This window comes from Cygnus olor, chromosome 5 (assembly GCF_009769625.2).
Source record: "Cygnus olor isolate bCygOlo1 chromosome 5, bCygOlo1.pri.v2, whole genome shotgun sequence".
Taxonomy (NCBI): Eukaryota; Metazoa; Chordata; class Aves; order Anseriformes; family Anatidae; genus Cygnus; species Cygnus olor.
Genome location: NC_049173.1, coordinates 2,613,967 through 2,630,115, shown reverse-complemented (window position 1 = coordinate 2,630,115; position 16,149 = coordinate 2,613,967). Strand labels below are relative to the sequence as shown.

General features: G+C 50.2%; 1 protein-coding gene across 1 annotated transcript; it reads left to right on the top strand.

Annotated features, from left to right (window-relative positions):
• The first annotated feature begins 28 nt into the window (after window positions 1-28).
• On the top strand, window positions 29-15,735 carry DNAAF2 (dynein axonemal assembly factor 2). The gene is made up of 3 exons (XM_040558884.1): window positions 29-2,282; window positions 11,778-11,924; window positions 14,371-15,735. The coding sequence occupies exons 1-3, from the start codon at window positions 615-617 to the stop codon at window positions 14,938-14,940; spliced, it is 2,385 nt and encodes a 794-aa protein (XP_040414818.1). The 5' UTR covers window positions 29-614; the 3' UTR covers window positions 14,941-15,735.
• Window positions 15,736-16,149: the final 414 nt, after the last annotated feature.

The window sequence follows — 16,149 nt, the reverse complement described above, 5'->3', positions numbered from 1 at the left end:
AAATACCCGTCTTTTAGAAAGGAAGTTAAAGATAAGGAGAACTTTGGTTTTCACCATGCTGTTCTTAACTGATAGCTAGTTATTTGCAGCAAATAGAGGAACATGGGCTAGGATTTTTCTTTGGACTGGAAACGTCTAAGGAAGAGTTGTGAGGCACTGATTACTGCTGGCAGTATAACCATTGGATAACGAACGTTAGGCAGCCAGGGTGAGGAGAGGTGTAAAGGGAACAAGGACAGGGTCCTTTGACATTTCTGGGGAGTGCTTTTTGGAAATCCTACTGCAGGAGCAATCAGAAAGGTGGGGAACTCAGGGCCAGGCAGTGTTTATATCTCTCTATATCATATATATATAGATATATATTACATATATGCACATGGTTTGCCTTACAACGGAGAGCTGCCGCCTTTTCCACCCCGGGTCGGGCCGGGGCACTGAGGAAGACCGGGGGGGGAAGGCATGGAGACACCAACCCCCACGGCGCCCTCACGGCAACCGGCAGCAGGGCCCCGCCGCCGCCATCTTGTTTAGCATCACCACAGCAACGGGCGGGGGCCGCCATCTTGTTTGGCGTCTCCACGGCGACCCGTGCGGCCGGGCCGGGCCGCGGGGCGATGGCGGCCGAAGGGCGGCCGGAGCAGCTGGAGCTCAGCGCCGAGGAAGCGGAGCGGCTGCGGCAGGCCTTCCGCGAGCCGCGCTTCCGCGAGCTGTTCGCCGAGTACGCGGCCGAGCTGGCCGACCCCGAGCAGCGGCGGCTGTACGAGGAGGAGGTGACGGCGCTGGAACGGGAGCGCGGCGTGGAGGTGCGCTTCATCCACCCGACCCCCGGCTACGTGCTGCGCACCAGCCAGGCCGGCTCCCGCCGCTGCTACATCAACGTCTGCAGCAACCCGCACGTCGACCGCCCGCAGGCCCGCGCCGAGCCCGGCGGTCACCGCTGGGCCCTGCCTTACAGCCTGGCGCCGGGCCGCGAGGAGCTGGGCCGGGGCGGCCGCCGCCGCCTGGTTTACGACGTGGTTTTCCACCCGGCGGCGCTGCGCCTGGCCGCCCGCAGCCCCCGCTTCCGCCGCCTGCTCAGCGACACGGCGCTGGAGGCCGTGGGGCGCCGCTTCGCCGTGCAGCTCGACCGCACCAACGCCGCCGTCCTCCGCGGGGCCGCCTACAAGGGCGTCCCGCAGGCACCCGTCATCCGCACCCCGCTGCCCGGCGGCGCAACGCCGCCTCCCGCCGACACCGGCTGCCCGCTGCCGCCTTTCCCCGTCCCCGTCCCCGTTCCCGTTCCCGTCCCCGACCCTCCCGCCCCCCCGCCCCGTGAAACCGGCCCCACCACGCCTCGCTGGAGCCTCCGGCAGCGCTCCTACGTGGAGCTGCAGGACTACCGCTGCTGCCGCGACTCGGCGCCCAGCCCGGTGCCGCGGGAGCTGGTGGTGACGGTGGAGCTGCCGCTGCTCAGCTCCGCCGCCCAGGCCGTGCTCGAGGTCCGCCCGCGGGAGCTGCGCCTCGACTCGCGGCGGCCCGCCTACCGCCTCCGCCTCCGCCTGCCCTACGCCGTGGACGAGAGCCGCGGCCGGGCTGCCTTCAACAAGGCCGAGCGGCGGCTGCTGGTCACGCTGCCCGTCCTGCCGCCCACCGGCCCCCGGCAGCCGCACGGGGACGACGGGGAGCGGCTGGAGCAGCCCGGCCCCGGCGGGAAGCCGGCGGCTGAGGGGGGCGGTGGCGGCGGGGCTGCTGCTCCTCCTCCTTCTCCTCCTCCTTCTTCTTCCCCTCCTCCTTCCTCCTGCAGCACGTGGAGCAGTGAGGACCCCCCCACTCCCCCCGGGGATCCCCCCCGCTCCGGGGCCGCTTCCCCCGCCAGCCCCGAGCCGGCCGAGCCCGGCGGCCTCACTGTGGGCTCCCCCCCGTGCCCAGCCCCGCCGGCGGCTGAGGACGGCCCCGGCGACATGGCTCTGCCCCGGGGCCGCGGCAGCCCCGAGCCTGCCCTGTGCCCTCCCTTCCGCTGCCGCCAGGATGAGGCCTCCCTCACCCTGCTGCTGCCCGTGCCCGGCATCCAGCCCCACAGCCTCCGGGGGGACGTGGGCACGAACCACTACAGCCTCCGCTTCTCCAGTGCCACCGCTGCCTACGCCCTGTTCCTGAGGTTTCCTCCCGCAAACAGGCTGGCAGCCCCCGAGACCAGCGTCAGTGTGAGCGCCCACAACGCTGCCATCGGGCTCGCCAAGGCCCCTGGGAGCAACGGGCCCTGGGAGAAATTCTGCTTCGGCCTTGACGCCTCCGCTCTGCAGGTAACAGCCCTCGTGGCAGGTTGCTCATCCTGCTCCCAGCCAAGTCACAGCCTCGCTCGAGCATGCAGCTCCCGCTTTTGGAGTTGTTTATAAATGATATCTCCAGGAGCTGTTAGGTTATCGGTCCCAGCTCGGAAGAAGCTGGTGGTGACGGAAATCGGTTCCCTCCGAGAGCCGTGACCAGACGTCAGTGCAACGACACAATTAGCAGCGGTCTTGTACCGGCAGCATGGAGGTCATGTCACGGAGCTGATAACTGTGTCCTTGGAGCTGAAATGGCTTCTGCCTCCTGAGCTGATGTTTTTTCTAAGGGAAGTGCTGATAACGAGTAAAAACAGGACCTGTGCTGTGTCCTTAGCTTTAGTCTTTAAGGCCATGTAAATGACCATCTGGCTCATGCCCACCTGTGTGCATGAAGAAAGGAGGTGTTTATAATACATCAGAGGTACATACATGCATACAATTCACTGAAATGCAGGTGTGTGAGGGGAGTGTACCTGTCTGTCTTTCAGGACAGAATTTCTGTTTCCATTGCAGGAACACGTGCTAGTTCAAGCAGGGTGATGCTGCAACCAGCAGCTGTGAACAGACAGCTGCTGATTGCCATTTTGCTGGCCTAGTTCTTCATCCCCTCTTCTTACAAATCCCAATATGATTCTAGTTTAGATGTCTTATTATTTTATGGGTTGTTAGGCAGAGGATGCTCCGTGTGAGCATGGCACATCTGCTGCATCTGGCTGACACTGCTAACTGAGAGCTGGCAGTCTCCCCAAAAAGATGCTCACGTTGTGGCACTTCCTGCTGTGAAGAAACACAGACACAAGTTTTGTGGAGAACTACATTATTCTGGAAGCTCAGTGCTTCAAAGAACGTATCGTGAGCAGGGATTAAGGCTGCATAGTTCTTATGTAACTTTTTGGCCCAGTGATTTTCAGTTGATCTTTGTTTTAGAACAACAAAACCCTTTGCAGTTTGGATCACAAACCATGGGAGTGCAAGTCCACAAAACTAGCAGACAAAGCATATCCAGTGGGATGATGGTTTGGGGTATCTTAATTGCTCTGTCCCTACAATTAGAAAACACTGCATGATTCTGGAGGAGATATAATTATCCAACGAGTATACGTACAGCTGAATCTTCATATTTTATTTCCCATTTAGTAGGCTGCACACCTTTTCTGTGAACTTCTCTGAAGGAGGAGCTCATTGGTTCGGGTGCGTATCAGAGATGATGGATTTCTTGAGAACCACCCACACGAAACTGTTTGCAGTGCATTTCCTTGACTTTTACCAAAGCAGGAGCTTGCAAGTCTGTGCAAGTGGGACCACAAAACGTTTGGCACTGATGTTAATCGGTGTGACCAAGTACTGGGTGCTGACACAATGTCAAATTGCATCAAGCAAGCCATCATGCAGACTGCTGGCCCTTCTCTTTATAGGTGCAGAAGGGAGGGACAGGCACTACAGGCATTTTACCCACTTTTTCATGTAGTCTGGATTTCCGTCTCTTTCATCATGTGCCATGGTGCACGTCAGTCTGCTTGCTCATTGTTTTATGGCAAACAGGCCTAAATGCAGGTTTAGCAGTCTTCTACTGGAGTATCTCACAGCCTGCTTTTTTTTCAGGGAGTTTGGCAGAACCAGTAAAGTGGTGAGGATACAGCGGTTTGGACACACTGCTGCGATACTCTGTTTTGTCATTTTAAATGGTTGTAGCAAAGATCTTTTTTTTTTTTTAGTGAAAAAGCAGCTTTCTGTGACTGTGGGGTTATTACTGAAAACTCAGTTTGGGAACAGGAGATTCTGCTTGAAGTGTGTCTTTAGTACTGTGGTTGATTGACATGTTTGCACGCTTTGATCTCAGTCTAATTGTTACGCTGCTTGGTGTGTGTATTCATTATTATGACGGGGGGAACATCATTCTATTGAAAGGTGTTAAAAGGCTAGCCAGTAATGGGATTTTAGTCAATATTACCTTTTTGTGACAAAAAAATCTTTCGGTGGCCTGAATTTCTTATATATTATCAAATGTTTTGGATGGAGTAGTAGGAGGAGGAGACTTGGAATTAGTCATAGGCCTCCCAGCCATTCATTCATGCAGCAGAGTAAAAAAGATTGATTTCTTCTGGGGTGCAGTCTTTTTGGATACAAGCCTGCAAATTGAAGCAGTTGAAATAATCTGAAGTCATTTGTTCTGTTTGCTTTTTTTTAACTGTGCTATTTCCCAGAAGTGCCTGTGCCAGCACAGATAGCTGCATTCATTCAGAGTGAAGTGAGAAAAATTAATATTTAATTAGAGCTACTATTATTTGCCGTCTTCTGTCCATTAACAATTTGCTTGTGGTCGTTTCTCTTCTACTTATGTTGATTTCTCCAATTTGTCTGCCGTAATCGCTGGTATTTTTTCTTTGAATCTATTCCTATAAATCAGAGCTACGTTCTCTGCGTTGAGATCTGCGAGGAGTTGCATCAGTCACAGAAGAGAGTATTTCTGGAATATGCACAGCAGCAGTGCCCTGTTTAATCGCTTTAGGCAGCTTTTGGTGGCCTAGGTGAGCAGGAGTTTTGTCCTTTACCTCCCAGTTGTGCTGCTGCCTGCTTCTTTGTAGTTGCTTCCCCACAGCAGCGTAGCCAGAGGATAGCTCACGAAGAGGCCGGTGTTTTTTACGGGTAGGAAATGCCTGTTCTGCTGTCTCCTGGGAAGCTGCTTCTTGCTGGAGACCAAGGGTTTCTGTTTTCCAGGCTGCTAGGAGCGGGCTCCTTGCTGGGTTGGTTACGGCAGAAATCTGCCCAGCTCGGCGGTGGCCCTTGCCACAGCGGCTGCTACAAAGCCCTGTTAGGCTGCCCGGGTAATTGTCTCCCGTTAACGCGCCCAACAGCCAGGAAAACGTGTTACGATAATTGTTCTCTGCATGAGCAGAATGCATCTCTTCGGCAGCCCTGTCCCTGGACTGTGATGTTGTGCAGCGTCTGTTTGCTTGGTTTTTATTGCCCGTGTGCCTCTGCCAGATCAACGTGTGCGATAACGGGGCCGGTAATTGCACAGCCCTGCCTTGCGTGATCGTCGTGTTCCTGTTACCGCACTGCCCTCTTTTCTCCTCGGAAATTGGGCTGATACAGATAATGGTAGAAGAATGAGTCGAGCTTGTGCTTAGGACAACGTTCTTGAAACACAATTTCAAGGACTGGTTTTCCTTTTGTGAAGTCAGATACGTTTGAATCCCTGTGCTGAAAGACGATATATTTAGAGCACAGTTTCCATAGATGCTGAGCAGTCTGGATCCTCACCACAGCTAAAGCAAGTGCTTATTTTCAGCAAATCTTTACAGTGCAACAGTCCTCCACCCCCCAGACCTTGAGTGTGTCATTGCCAGTATTCCTTCGTTTGGTAGCTCTTAATGTCCTCCTGGTTTTACCACTTCCCCGTACAACTCATAGCGCTCTGCTGACTCCGCGCCGTAACTTTTTAGTCAGCGGTTGCAGCCATTGCTTCTTTTTCTTTCTGAGTAGTTTTGCCTCTTGGCCAAGCCATGCTGTCTCTTCACGCTCGTCACGGTGAGCAGAAATCCTGTAAAGGTAGAAATTTCATAACTTCGGACTTGTTGGACCAGGGTCATTTGTATTTCAAGGGCTTAAAAGTTATCTTTTGTCACTGGCCGTTGTGTTCAGTCGCTGTACCAGCCGCAGACCCCAAAGCGTTGATCTCTCTGTAAGTCACTCCAGGCCCTGTTTTTTCAGGGGAGTAGAGACCCGTGACCTGGGGAAGCTGCCAGAATCACCACCTGCCAGCCGTGCTCCCTCCCTTATTCCTTATCTGGTCCTTCCGCACCTTTTGCTTCCACTTGTTTAAATCCTGGGAGCTCAGGCCAAGGAACCTCCTGCATCAGAGAATTCCCTTTCATTTTAAGAAAGAGAGCCTGCGCAGTATATTGTGAAAAAGAATGGCTGAGAGTTAAATAACCATTAATAAAAGCTGTAAGCCTGCCAGGCAAGGTTTCTGAGAACAGCGCGTCCCGGAACGTCCTGGTTTACGGCGGAGCTGGAGTTGGGAAATGGCTGAAATCGTGCGTCCGTGAAGCACCATCTTCTTGTGTTTGGTCTCCTGGGGCTAAACGCTCGATTCTGAACAGGAATAAAAGCCAGTTTTCTGGTGGGTGCATCGCAGCTACTGAGGCTTGGAGTCTCCATTCTTGGCACGTGAAACATGTTTGGTAAATAATTAATTGTGCATGACCCCAAAAGAGTCATGTGTGCCTATTTTCATGTGACTAGAAAACATTGGGTAACGTAGGAATTCCCACTTGTGCTGACCCACACCGTTCCTGCCCTCCTCAGCGTGCTCGGGGACTTTGTTCGGAGGATGCCCTCGCTGTCCTGCTCCGGGGGTCTGGCTGGGGCACCCCAGAAAAAGAAATTTGCTTTTTTTATCCCATTTCCGTACAATGTAGAATCTCTTCTTTGCTCACGAAGGAAAACAAAACCCAAACCAACAGGCCTCTTGTAATAAAAGCCCACGTAACGTGATGGAGAATATTAAGATTTAACTCATGGTGAGGTGACTGCTGAGGAAGCGAACGCCTGCAGAGCTCCAGAGAAAAGGGGGGAGCACTGTTTCCTCTGCTTTGCTACGGACTGAGATTTATTTATTCTTAACGGTTACGGAATGAAGAACGTTATGCTAAACATTCCTGACTAGCTCATGGTTTGAACTAAGCATGAGCAGTGTTGTTTGTGAGGATTACCTAACATAGATACCCAAAAGGGAGCTGTGCAGCGATACAAAAGCCGTGTTTAACTTCTGGGGGAATGCCGATGTCTTCGTGGAGAAGGTTTTAGGTGGGCATGTTGCAGAACATAAAACGCCCTCTGATTTTTCTGCTTGGCATGGCCACCAGAGCCCGGTGGAGGAGATCCTTTCCAAGCTCTTGTTGCTTTTTCCTTTAGAAAGGAGCTGGTAAATACCGCTGAAGCGCTGTAACCTCTGGTAAGTGTGCTGCACATCGAGTGCCACGTGTCTAACCCCTGGACTTGGGCCTCCTGCTTCGACAGCAGGAATGCTATGGGGCAGCTCCTCCATGGCTGTGACCCGTTTGCAGAAAACTCACGAGAAGAGTACTATTTCTAGCTGTCTTTGTAACGGAGGGACCCAAGTCTGAACTCTTTCTAACTAATCCCTCTTGTTATCTCATTAGACGTGGTATTCGTCCTGTCCGTGCCCTCGGACCTGTTGCAGGCGGTGCAGGTGATGGCGTGCCCCACGACGTGGCCCCGGTGGGCGCTGCAGGGAGGCCACGATTTCCCTGGAGGAGAAGGCAGCAGCGTGCGAGGCGTGGCTGCTGGGGCTCGCTGCTCCCAGCGCCGGCAGCGTGGGCTGGGGATGCTCCCGTGGGTGCGCCCCCGGGCCCGTGCTGGGGCCCTCCTCGTGCCCGGTGATCCCGGGGTTGGGGCTCTTGTGGAGGAGCTGTCTTGGTTCCAGAGGCAACCGAGCGTGCAGCCTACGGAGTTGTGTTGGGAAGCGTAAGATACCTTTCCATTTTAAGCCCCTGACCTTCAGGAAGAAATCTGTACTGGAGAACAGAGCGGATGCTGCGGTGTGCTCCTGAAGGGCACTTGCAGATCCTAACAGAGGTGCTGGATCCCAGCTGGCTGCGAGATCAGATGCACTCCTGCTTGCTCTACTTTTGTCCTCGCTTCCAAGCCATTTTGAGTTGTGTTATGTGCTTTCTTTCAATTCTTCAATCCGTGTTACAGTTTTCAGTTTCTGAACTACTGTGAAGAGTTAATATACTTTGGTTAGGGATGACTTCTTAGAAGGTGATGCTAGAAACTGAGACTGTTCTGCTTAATCTTACAGAAGTTTATTTTTGGTTCATTTAATTGTGTGCTCAGCGTTTCAGGACTCTTGGCAAGTTTTTGGGGGGGCCAGAGGAGGTTGGAAAAGGAGAACAGAACAGACTTATTTGATTTTTTTTTCCAATGTAACCTCTCTAACTTAAAAGTCATAGTTAGTTTTCTTCTGCTATAAAACAATCTAATTTCTGAATAGCCTTTAATTGCTAGGCGCGTTATGGGAATAATGTACTTATACAGAACAGTTGTGTCAGGAAACGTTATTAACCTATTGATTAAGCACATGAAAGCATCTTTTGAGCTGTTTAATCTTGGCAGTCACGGGCACCTTGTAAAAATTTTCACCCCCAGTTCAGTAATTCTTTTCTCCACAACCTCCAGAGCCCCGTGCTGAGCTGGTTTGCAGTGGGACTGTGCGGACCGAGGGCCGGCGGGGCGGTAGGTCCGAGTCCCTTCTCTCGTTGGAATCAGCCTCTCGCTACAGCAGGCGTGCAGGTAATGCAAGCCTGAGGTCTGTCCTGCTGTAAGGCTGGCGATGAGTTTGTGTAAAGTGACGCAGAGCCAGGTACTCGGGGCGGCGTGGGGGGACCTGCACCGGGCTGCGCCTGCGGGGTTGTGCTGCCGTGCGAGGGCTGTGCTGCAAGGCAGGGCCGTCCCTGCTGACCTTTGTGTCCGTTTGGCCTCGGGTTGGCTGCAGGGACAAATGAGCCCGGACCAAGCAGCAGAAGATTGCGTGTTTGGGGAAAACCACGTGTGATTCTAAGTTGCTACCGGCCCGTCATAAATATCGGGAAACAAACTGTTTAAAACCAAATCATTACTTCACAGGGTCATTGAAATCATCTGTGGAGGCCTCTCCTCTGCTGCTCTTGCGAGCCAGAGCAAACAGGCTTTAAATAAATCCCCCAGTTGCTTTTTGCCAAACTCTGTGCTTTGATAACATCTGCAGTAATATAAATGCCTCGGCATATGCTTGCTGTGAATGCAAAGTTCGAATTACAGTTGCTGGTTGTCTGAACACGCTAATGGTAGTCATTGTCTCAGTAACAAACGGCATTGCTTGCATGTACAGCACATGGCGTTTTGATTTATGACAGGCCGCTGGTGACAATGTTTTAAATATTTCCTTGAAATGTGAGCGTGCGGCTCGGGGAATACGTTGCCAAGCTGGTGCTAAACCTGGTGAAACTGGCTCGTGGTGATTAAAATGGTGCAGGCATCATCTCAGGCAGCTACCTCTTATCCTTGGCTAGAGTACTGATCAGCAGGCCTTCCGTTCTGTGTTGTTAACAGTATTTCCTGTGAAGAAAACCAGTTATTTTGCCTTGAATCAGAAAAAATAAATGGTGGGTCTTGTTGCTGAAGCGTAACGCCGTGCCTGGCGCTCCCTGCCACCGAGCCCCCGCTCGCTCTGGTGTTGGCACTCCTGGCCCCGGCTGCAGAGGTGGCTCCAGCCACGGCTTCCCGACCCTCACGGTCACTCGGAGGGGTCCTCTCGGGTCTGCTCACATCTCCTGCCCTTTCCCCAGTGCCCCCTTGATGTCGTTTCTGCCCCCTGTGCCGCTGCTCGACCAGGGCTGTACTGGGCAGCGGCTCCGCAGCTTCTGCGAGGGACCGGCCGGTGGAAGTCAGGTCAGACAGCGCGACCTGAGGACGTGGTTTGCTGTATTTAGACGTAGCAGAACTGTTGTCATTTAAAGCATCTCCTCTCTGGATTCCTACACCTGGGATTTGGTTTTGTTGTTGCATGGCTTACAGATCGGGTACCGCTGTTGTTAGGAGCACAAATGCGCAGTAAGAATCCTTTTATAAAAGGCTTATGCTCTCGCTAGACAAAACAAATACAGGTTCAGAGGGAGAAAAAAACAACACGTTTTCCCCATTTTGTATAGAAAAATGAAGGCAAAAAGACTTACGTACAGTCACAGCAGTTTGGGGGGAAGCAGAGAATTGCAGCCACGGTGCTGAGACCAGAGCCCGCAGTGGTTGTGTCCCAGGGCAGCGTGCTGGGAGCCCCGCAGGGGGGACGCTGCGCTGCTCCGGCTGCACTGCGTGGGCACGGCGACGGGAATGAGTCCCCTGTGCTGCCCAAGGCCGTGCTGATGATCCAGGTCACGAACGGTGGGAGTTTGTGCCTGTGCTGCACGCCTTGTTCCTTCACCCTGACACCTTCTGAACTCTGCAGAATGCTGCCGTGACCCCAACGCACCAGCGGGGCTCTCTGGCAGGAAAGAAAGGAAGGAACAGCGGGGAATAAATACTTCGGGGGCTCCGTACACAACAACATGAGATGCATCTCCGTTACGGGAGGGTTTTCTGTCAGGGAACCGGGCTGTAGTTCAGCCTCCTCACAGACCGCCTGCACCCACTGTTGGATGTTTGCCTGGATTGTAATCCTTCTGGATAGAAAATGTATTTAATCCCGTGCTTTTGAAAACCAGCACTAGATACGTTACGACTTCCCATATTGTGATTTCTAATTTAAATGGCGAAAAAAAATAGGAAGCTATTTTATTTTTCCCATGCAGGTTTTTTTTTTTAAAGATGACAGTTAAATTTTGTACCGTAGGAACTGTGCAGCATCTGACTGTGCATAAGGCTGCATCCGTAGGGGGCCAAAAATGTGCAGAATTGCCTTTTTGCTTCTCAGCCTGCAAGATGTCAGTGATAATTGAATTTAACTTGTGTTGGGTTGACAAGAGGGTGGAACTGGGACGAGAAATTTAAAAATATGACTTAAAGTAGATGGTTTGCAACTTTTTCCTACTATTTCCAACGAAACAATTGTTAAATGGGAAAGGCAATTCTCAGGGCATAAGAATAGTCCCAAGTCAGACCATTTTTACTGTGAAGTCCGTCCGTACCCACAGCCTAGAGCTGATGTTTTCAGAAGAATATAAGGACAGGGCGAGCTCTGTCATTCTTATGAAACGCTCCTCCAGGATATATTCTAGGACCATTAATTACCTGTAAGTGATTTAAATCTTAAAACCTGTAGCAACATGTTTCATGCTGTTTCAGAATGGCACATTAAGGGCCTCAAAACGTGCCCCGGACTGTCTGTAATTGAGGTACCTCTCTGTTTTCTCCTACTGGTGTTTACTCTTGCCTAAGTGGAGATCTGAGAAACCTTCTCAGATGGATGTGAAACAGATACTGTCATGCATGTTTCATAGCTTTTGCTTTAGAAGGTCTGATCTTGAAGCCTGAGTAATGTCTGAAGTGTTTTCATTTTCCTAAAGTAAGACACAGAAAGAAATCCGTAAATGCTTGAGGCCTTCCTGGCATTAAGGCAGGTGAGGACAGCAGAACAGTGCGAATCATTCCTCGGAGGGAATCTAGATCTATATATTAATAGATATATTAAAAGAGAGAAATATATTAAAAGAGAGAAAATAAAAGTTTATTTTATCTCTGTGTATAGTGAGGATCCATACTTGTAATCAAAATGAGCTAAGCAGCGCTGTCCAAATTTGTTTCACCTCATCACTTCTGAATGTCCAACGTTGGGTCTTCAGAAGTGAGCGAGGTGTGAAAACCACTTTGTGAATTGGGGTCCTAGCGTTGTTTTGAGAGGGTTTCTTGCTCCAGTGGCACTCAGGTATAGTACAACAAGAACATAACCTATTCTTTCTTTTTCTTTAGGAGAGATTGTTTGTCAGTGAAGAAAACGTTGATGGATTCCTAGACACTGTTCTATGCCCTTCCTTTTCCACACAGTCAGAACTGGAAAGTCAACCATTAATTGAAGTGCTTGATGTTACAGAGGACAGAAGTCAAATCAGGCTGAAGGTAAGGATCACTGGCAGTCGTATGTATCACTGATGGATTTGTGTACTTCAGCCAGATAATATCAAATCTGACTGGAGCAGCTTTGTTCCTGCTTTGTCTTGATATAGCAGGGAAAACCAGAGAGTACGGTGCATGTGTAAGTATAAATGCCAGCTTTTAGAAATGGGTTCATGCTTCTGCCATTTGATGTGACCAAGGGATCGAAATGTCCAGTATTTCATTGGAAAGATGGAAAGCCGTGACAAAATCATTGAAAACAGTGCTTTCTCCTGGCAAGAATACACAGTGGCATCCACACACTAAATCTCTCACTGGTATTGAAAGAAAAAAATGACCAAGTAGTTACTTAGTGTCCCCCCACTTAGAGGGACCCCAAGTGCTTCCAGGTCAGAGCTGATGACAACGTGCTGCAAACAAATCATGGCAGATGTCTTTAGAACAGAACCAGGATTTTCTTAAAATGGAACTAAATGAGCGAATACCCCATGTCCTTCATGTATACAAAAATGGGTCCGTGTACCGGAGCCTGTGGTTAAAGCATGCCACTTTTGCACAGACACCTTTCAGGGTAGAGTCATGACCGGAGCTGAGCGTACCCGCAGGGGCCTGGGGTCATGGAATCATAGAGCAGAAGGGTTTGGGTTGGAAGGGACCTTAAAGATCCTCTAATTCCACCCCCCTGCCATGGGCAGGGGCAGGAAGGAGAGGCCAAGAAGCTGCCTGCACAGCATGAGACAGAAGGGGCTCATTAAGATGGACAGAGGGTGCTCAGTTGCTGCCAGTGTTTCACACTGCCAGATCACAAAGATAGAGAAAACCTTGAGGATTTTGTCTGTGAAGAATGGGGTCTCGTTATCTCTGTTCAGTCCAAGTGTTTGAATGCTTGGTGGTTTCCTGTTGTGTAGAGAGTTAAACACGGGACTATTCATCTTAAACTCTGGTCTCAAAATCACAGCTTGTAATGTTTAAGGCAAGGAAGAAGGCTGCCCTTCTTCTTCAGTCACCTCTCTATGTAAGGGATGCAGGGGGGTCTGTTTCTGAAGTCTGTCCCAGGATTAAAGTGACCTCCCTCTGCAAGGTAGGAAACTGAAAGGTGAAGCTTAAAGAACTTGTCAAAAATCGTTTGGAAAATTTGCACCAGTATTAGAAAAGAAATTAACTCTTTTGGCTCTTCATCTTCTGTTTTTGATTTTTTTTTTCTTATTTAGGATTTAATTGCACAGGGGCACGACCGTCACAGTTTTTCTCCCTTCTGTTTGTCAGAAGAAAACAGGATTAGTTTTGTAAATAGGAAAACTTGAGGTAGAGCCCCCAAATCAACGGATTTCTTGATAGACATTGCACCAGAAATTCACTTAAACCTCCTCTTGAAGGAAAGATAATATGCAGGGACAGTGGGGTTACTTCTGTGGCCGTGGGCTGGAGATGGCAGATAGAGTTAACGTGCAGACGACTTCTTGGAAAGCAAGCTCAGATGAGGCACGTGACTGCAGTAACTTGGCTGGGGGACCGCAGTTCACCCTAATGGCAGTGCCTCCAGAGATACCTGACAGATTTAACTTTTGTAGCTAGTGTGGACTGCATAAAAATTCAAAATTCGGATTGTTGGAGAGCTAAGGTGGATGTTTTGGTACCTAAGGAAGGGAAAGTGAGATAGCTTAAACGATTCCCGCTTCCCTGTGGGAGAACCACGCAGCGCCGAGGACTTTCTGGTACATTTCTGCCGTGTCTTAGTGGTCTGAGCGGTGGCTTTGGGGTCAGGAGGGGCTGGGGAAGTGAGAGCAATGCAGGGCCGTGAATCCCTGAATTCAGCTGCTCCTGGGCGTAGCCTGCCTGACCCTGGCTGCCCACTGCTGGGGATGGACGGCTTACCTGCCACTTTTTGTTAGCTAGCGACTGCTTCAGCAGTGGAATTGGGTAACTGCTACCTAGGCAGCAGCAGGTCTCGCAGTTCGTGCTCTCCTGAGGCAAACAGGAACAATTCCTCGATTAACCCACTTAGGCCGACTGAGAAGGACAGCTCACACACCAGATACTGCTTTCTCATACAACAAGACAGTAATTTCCTTACCTGTAAGGTTAACTCACGCTTCTTGCAATGAAGGTTTAGAGCCTTTGACTGATTTTTATCCCCTGAGTTACACAAAACAAGGGCCTGGGTGTGGTGACTGGCCTTTTTTCACCCCTGCCCCCGGTTCATTGCGATACATGCTGTGACTGCGGCAGCTGCCCCGCAGCATTTCCTACTGCAGAGGAAACCTTTGGGAAGCGAGCAGCCTCCCTGCCACTCGTTCCCACGCGCGTTCACAGGATCAGGAAACCCTCGGCACCACACCGACTGCTTTGTGGTGGCAGACGTTGGAGGAACAACTGTCCGGGCCTGTTGTTACAGCAGTTTTGTGTGCATGGTTGGTTTCGAATTTAAAACAATTTATTTCCTCAACAGCCGCAGGAAGCAGCCCATACTGAACGTGATGAAAAAGAACAACTAGCGAACAGCTCAGAAGGAGATCCCGCTGAAAAGACGAACGATGACTCCTTCCAAACCAAGACAGAAACAAACTGTACTGCAGCTGACACAGTTGAAGAACGTGCTACAGAAACCAGCAAAACTTCTATGTCTCTTGTACCAGCTGAAACAATAGGAAAAGGAGATTGTAGTTCACACCATTGTTTGCAGCATGAACCTTCTGACACCAGTTCAGCAGTTCCTGGCAAATCTAGGAGCAACGAACCAGATTTAGACCGTGCTCTCACAGTAGGCGAAACGGCTGCGTCCTCAGCATCTGAAAAACAAGCAGGCCTTCTGCTGGAAGGGCAGGCGAAAATGGGAGGGGAGGAAGCAGCTGCAGATGCAGAGCCGGCCCGCGGGACGCCGCGCAGCTCGGGCAGCAGACCGGCCTCCCCGCTCCTCCGAGAGGTGAGCACGCAGGATGGGAGCGTGCAGATCACCAGGGATCACACCACGCGCTGCGCGGTCACGTTTCAGAATTCTTTGCTGTATGAACTGGACTAGTGTGATTGTTTCAGGATTTCCTTCTGTTGTTCCTTGCTTACTGGGACTTCCACGCACTGGTTTAGGACTTCAGGGCTAAAAGTCGAAAACAGGCTGCTACTGAAACCGTTCTGTTTACACGTCAACTTAGAATACTTGGGTCGTTAATAATTTTTCAAGTTAGTAGGTCTGAGTTTTCTTTAATTGTATGTATGAGCTGAAATAGTTTTACTGACAAGAATGATGCAGCTGAAGATGAATCTAAGTTCCTGGAAGACAATGCATCTTTGTTATTTATTTAACTTTCTTAATCTCTTGCTAAATTACACAGGTTATTTGTATACATCCTCCTTCTAACGGCTCCCTCAGGAACTGCTGTATTTAGTCCACCTTAGAAATGAGCGGTATTCATCATTTTTTTCAAACCCTTCATTTTGTGATAATCGCAGGATTAGGCCGCCACTGATTTTTAGCAATCAAATGAAATTTCTAATTACATGGAGAAGTTCTAATTAGTCTCCTAGAAATAATCATCATTTATACTATGTATGCCACCCTGGTATATTACTTCAGTTATGCAGCATCCAAAGATACCCCAGTCTGTCAAGTGAACAAATTCAATTGCACACTAAAAACATCCTGTCTTGTTGCATCTGCCACTAAGTATTTACAATTTGTAAAACGGATTCATTTCATCCAGATTAGATTCGCTTTTCAGTTCTCTGTCAGCTTCAGCGTGCTGTTTACTAGTTCGTGTCTCTGAAGTGTGATAACCAAAAGAAGATATCTATAATAAACTTTCGGTTCCCGTTCTCAGTCTTTCTGACATAACTTCTGGTTTTTTGTTTTGAGTTGTACAAGACAAAAATGTACCTTAGAAGAAATTTTTGACTTGTTTCACAGCTGCTCTGGAGTCTCCTACGTTGCTCTGTTAAAGGCAAGTGCTGGCAGGGATGGGGGGTATGCAGCGTACGTGATACTTCTACAAGTTCAGCGGAAGCCAAAAGCATTTGTGCCAGCGCAACACAGCTCCAGCTGAACGAGGGTGGGTGTTTCGCTGGGTTAAGTTTAACCCAGATCAATTCTGCCACACCGTTGTGCAACTCCTCGTGGGAGGTACTAAGGGGCTGACACAACTGGCACAGCTCTTTTCAGCATCAGGCCTGACTTTGTGAAACTATGAAAATGTAGCAATTACCAAAGCTCGTACAAAATCTTGGCAGTAAAATT

Coding starts and splice junctions, on each gene's coding strand:
- DNAAF2 (XM_040558884.1), top strand. CDS start 615: ATGGCGGCCGAAGGGCGGCCGGAGCAGCTGGAGCTCAGCGCCGAGGAA. Junction 2,283..11,777: donor TTGACGCCTCCGCTCTGCAG/GTAACAGCCCTC, acceptor CTTTTTCTTTAG/GAGAGATTGTTTGTCAGTGA. Junction 11,925..14,370: donor GAAGTCAAATCAGGCTGAAG/GTAAGGATCACT, acceptor TTTCCTCAACAG/CCGCAGGAAGCAGCCCATAC.